Below are 4,196 nucleotides of genomic sequence, written 5' to 3' on the forward strand. Positions count from 1 at the left end.
GGGGGCTAGGCTCTGGGCACAAGATGGCTCGGAGGACGAGCCCCCCAAAGACTCGGACGGAGAGGACCCCGAGGCGGCAGCTGCTGGGTGCCGGGACTCTGCCCGGCGAGCCCCCCGGAAAGGGGGTCCCGGCTCTGCCTCGGCCCGGCCCAGCGAGTCCAAAGAGATGACGGGGGCTAGGCTCTGGGCACAAGATGGCTCGGAGGACGAGCCCCCCAAAGACTCGGACGGAGAGGACCCCGAGGCGGCAGCTGCTGGGTGCCGGGGGCCCACTCCGGGCCAAGCTCCAGCTGGAGGGGCCGGCGCCGAGGGGAAGGGGCTTTTCTCAGGGTCCACACTGCCCCCTCCGCTGCCCCTGGGCTTCCCCTATGCCGTCAGCCCCTACTTTCACACAGGTGGGCACCCCCACACTCTAGATCCTTCCAGAGGCCACAGGACTGGCAGGCCGCCTGTGGAAGGGTCTTGGGGGAGGGGGGGCCGTGGGGAGGAAAATCCCACTTAGGCTCCCATCCCACACCTGAGCAGTTGGGGCACACGAAGGTCAGGAGACGGGCGGGTATTGGAAAGCCAGCCAGAGCTCTAGTAACGTGCCACACAACTTAGGCGCCGTAGGGGGACTCTCCGTGGATGGAGAGGAGGCCCCAGCCCCCGAGGACGTCAGCAAATGGACCGTGGATGATGTCTGCAACTTCGTGGGGGGCCTGTCTGGCTGCGGAGAGTACACTCGGGTAAGGGGGGTCCCCATTCCCCAGGGCAGGACTGGAGCTGGCTGACACTCACTACTTCCCTGGAAAGGATGGTGGGGTAGGGCTATTCCCCGATGTCCGGAGTCTCCCTCCCTAAAAGCAGTGCGTGGCAAGGACAGGACTGTGAACCCCACCTTTTTTTGCCAGGTGTCTGCCTGACACCAACTCAAACCCAACAGACCATTTAAAAACAAATTTCTGTGAGCTGCACAAACAGCTCTCCTTGGCTTTCCTGGGCTGGAGGATGAAGCAGGCACCCGGGTCCTGACCCACCCTCTCTCTTCCAGGTCTTCAGGGAGCAGGGGATCGACGGGGAGACCCTGCCACTGCTGACGGAGGAGCACCTGCTGAGCACTATGGGGCTGAAGCTGGGGCCCGCCCTTAAGATCCGGGCCCAGGTGAGCTGCGGGGCAGTGAGGTCAGGATCTCCAGACCACAGCTGGGCAAAGCTCTGGGTGGGTGTGCGCCAGCCCCCACCAGGCCCTCTCTCTGCAGGTGGCCAGGCGCCTGGGCCGAGTCTTCTACATGGCCAGCTTCCCTGTGGCTCTGCCACTGCAGCCACCAACCCTGCGGGCCCCGGAGCGAGAACTTGGCACAGGAGAGCAGCCCTTGTCCCCCAAGACGGCCACATCCCCCTATGGAGGGGGCCACACCCTTGCTGGTCGAGCTTCACCCAAGCAGGAGAATGGGACTTTGGCTCTACTTCCAGGGCCTCCTGACCCTTCCCAGCCTCTGTGTTGAGGTGGCTGGGGGTACGGGGTGGGGCCACACAAATCTGCAGGAGCCACCACTCAGTACAATGGCCCTGCCTCTCACAGCTTTATTTCTTTTGGTTTTGGATGCAAAACAAAAAGTGACTTCAAAGAAAAGGAAGCAATTTCCAAAGACTTGGGGGAGTGAAGGTAGAGCCTGGTGCGGACTAGGTCTGCAGATGGAGGGCAGAGGTGGTGGAAGGGGCCAGGGGTCTGCAGGCCTCCCCCTGGAACCAGGACTAGTCTAGTCTCCTGACAGCAGGGTCATCATCTCCCCCGCAGAGCTGACTTCAGTCCAGAGCTGTGGGGCTTCAGCAGCCACGCCAGCCCAGCGCAGCTCTCAGTACGTTTGGTCTTTCTTCCATGCTGAAAAATAAATAGAGCCTGTCCCCTGTCTACTGCCTCCCCCAGCTGCAGAGACGCCAGCCTCTGGGCCTGACTGCCAGAGAGGCGGGAACATTGGCCACCAGCACAGCAACCCCCACAGGCCCCCAGATGGGCTGCCTTAGTCCTCTTCTGAGAGCTGCAGAGCCTCCAGCTCGTCCTCCGGCCCCTGGGCCAGCTGCTGCAGCTCCCCAGGGGCCAGCCCCGCCTCTGCGTCTGGGTCTCCATCTGTGGGGAGAGATGGAGGCTACATAAATTCTGCTTTATCAGGAAGAAGCCAGCCTTGGAGGTTACTCATCACTAATTAATCACAGCACTAATTAATTTAGCCCTGCTGCTGTTGCTGGCTGCCAGAGCCACAGAGAATAGAGCATTTGGCCTGGCCTCCCCAGGGCGGGGAAAGCCTGGCCCCAAGCCCCCCCTCCCCGCCCCGGTTATGCTCTGCCCTCCCTCCTGCCAGATGGGATCACAGGGCCACACCCCCTCACCCCAAGACCATTCACCCTCAGAGGCGTCCTCATCCTCTTCCACTCCGTGCCGAGTGCTCAGGGGCCCCAGTATCCCTGAGGAACAAGGAGCAGAGCCCATGTGACTCCCACCCACAGGGTCCAGCAAAGTCACAGCGGGGGCAGGAGGGTGGCCAGGCTCACAACCCTGCCTGGATGCCCGCCTTTCCCTCCGCTGACTTAAACCAGGTGGAGAGGAGCCCTGGGGAGGAACTGGGAGGTCACAGGCCTGGGGACAGGGTTGTGTAGGCCTTTCCCAGTAGGCCTTTACTCCAAGGAGGGAAGGCACTAGCACCAGAAGCCTGGGAACGCTGAGGTTGGCTCCAGCTGGGCCAGAGACGGGTGAGCACTGCAGGGTGGGTACAGATGGCCCTCGTGGCTCTGGGAAGTGCAGCAGAGCCCTCCAGGCCAACCCTTCCCCTGGAAGCACCACACAGGTCCCACCTCTCTCCGAGAAGCCCTCGGTGTCGTCCTCTTCAGAGCTGTTCAGGTCAAAGAGGTCTTTAAATTCCTTCCTGTCCTCATCCTTCCTGTCAGCCACCTTCCTTCGTTTGATCTCAGGGAAGTTCAAGTCTTCCATCTGGAAGGCCAAAGAGCCAGGGGCTCAGGTGGGAGAGGGCAGGGGCTGATGGCCACAGCTGGGCCAGGCATCGTCAGACCCACCACCAAGACCGTGTGGCCAATTTCTGGTCCCCTCTCTGTTCCCCAATCAGCACAAAGCCATCCTCCAGGTTACCCACCCCATGTCCAAGGTCAAAGGCAGAGCCCTTCCTGCTTCTCCTCACCTGCTGGCCGGGGTGACGAGGTCAGTCCAGCCACTCCACCTGCCCAGAGCCCCCAGCCCATCAGGCCTGAGGGGGTGTGGCCTCCCCAACCCAGTGCAGCCCTGGGATTCCCTTCTCTGGAAACACCTGGCTCTGGTCAGTTCTGCAACACCTACCCCCCTCCAAGTTGAATCATCTGGGCACTGCCCTGGCAGCACAGCCCAGCGCCATGGCCCTGGCCACCTGGCACTGTTTCCAAACCCTCGCCCTGGTCGCAGAGTCTCAAGTCATAGTCCATGAGCTAGATCTGAAAACCTAGCAAGTCACACCACACCCCAAGCCCCTCGCCAAGCCGCACCCGCTCTTTGCCACTGATCTCCAGCTGGATCTCCCGGTCACGCAGCTTGCGCCAGTGGCTGTAGTACCAGGTCAGGGGGGTCCCCTCTTCCCGGGTCAGCTTCTCCCAGGCTTCCTGGGGGGTTGGGGGAGTTCAGGGTCATGCCTTACCCCGGGCAAACCCCCACATCCCAGCTACACCCTGGCAGGTGCCCTCAGGTGGCACTACCCCCCGGGTTCCACTAACCACTGCCTGCTGGTCAGACACACCAAAGGAAACCCTCTGGCGGCGGCTGCAGATGTGCTCCGAGTTCTCCTGAACCTTCCCAAGCAGCTGCTGCACCTGCCGGCAGTAGTTGGCCACCTTGCACTCCCGGAGGAAGGACTTCAGCTGTGGAAGAGAGGGGTCAGCCACTGAAGCCCAGGGCTGCTCCATGTGCACAGGTGGCCCAGGTCCCGTGCAAAACCACGCATGGTGGCCACAGGGATACCCCAGGAGGGAACTCAGTCTCAGGGCTCAAGTGCATCGGTGTTGCGACTGGGGTGGCAGAGGCAGAATCAGCCCACCCTCTGGGCCAACCCTGCCCGCCGCCCACCTCTGGAAATAAAGTTTTATGCTAGGCGCGGTGGCTCACGCCTGTAATCCCAGCACTTTGGGAGGCTGAGGCAGGTGGATCACCTGAGGTCAGGAGTTCAAGACCAGCCTGG

General features: G+C 62.1%; 2 protein-coding genes across 2 annotated transcripts in view; one reads left to right on the forward strand and one right to left on the reverse strand.

The window, feature by feature from the left end:
- SAMD11 (sterile alpha motif domain containing 11) overlaps positions 1-1,885 on the forward strand; it is a 17,877-nt gene extending 15,992 nt beyond the window's left edge. The window contains 4 exon segments of the mRNA XM_011956412.1: positions 24-395; positions 604-728; positions 1,034-1,144; positions 1,242-1,885. Coding sequence (XP_011811802.1) covers positions 24-395; positions 604-728; positions 1,034-1,144; positions 1,242-1,487 — 854 coding nt within the window. The 3' untranslated portion in view covers positions 1,488-1,885.
- Positions 1,543-4,196, reverse strand: part of NOC2L (nucleolar complex associated 2 homolog (S. cerevisiae)) — a 14,156-nt gene continuing 11,502 nt past the window's right edge. Inside the window, 5 exon segments of the mRNA XM_011956369.1 lie at positions 1,543-2,140; positions 2,386-2,445; positions 2,833-2,968; positions 3,511-3,624; positions 3,736-3,879. Of these exon segments, the coding sequence (XP_011811759.1) occupies positions 2,004-2,140; positions 2,386-2,445; positions 2,833-2,968; positions 3,511-3,624; positions 3,736-3,879 (591 nt within the window). The 3' untranslated portion in view covers positions 1,543-2,003.

Source organism: Colobus angolensis, unplaced genomic scaffold, assembly GCF_000951035.1.
Source record: "Colobus angolensis palliatus isolate OR3802 unplaced genomic scaffold, Cang.pa_1.0 Scaffold416, whole genome shotgun sequence".
NCBI classification, from domain to species: domain Eukaryota; kingdom Metazoa; phylum Chordata; class Mammalia; order Primates; family Cercopithecidae; genus Colobus; species Colobus angolensis.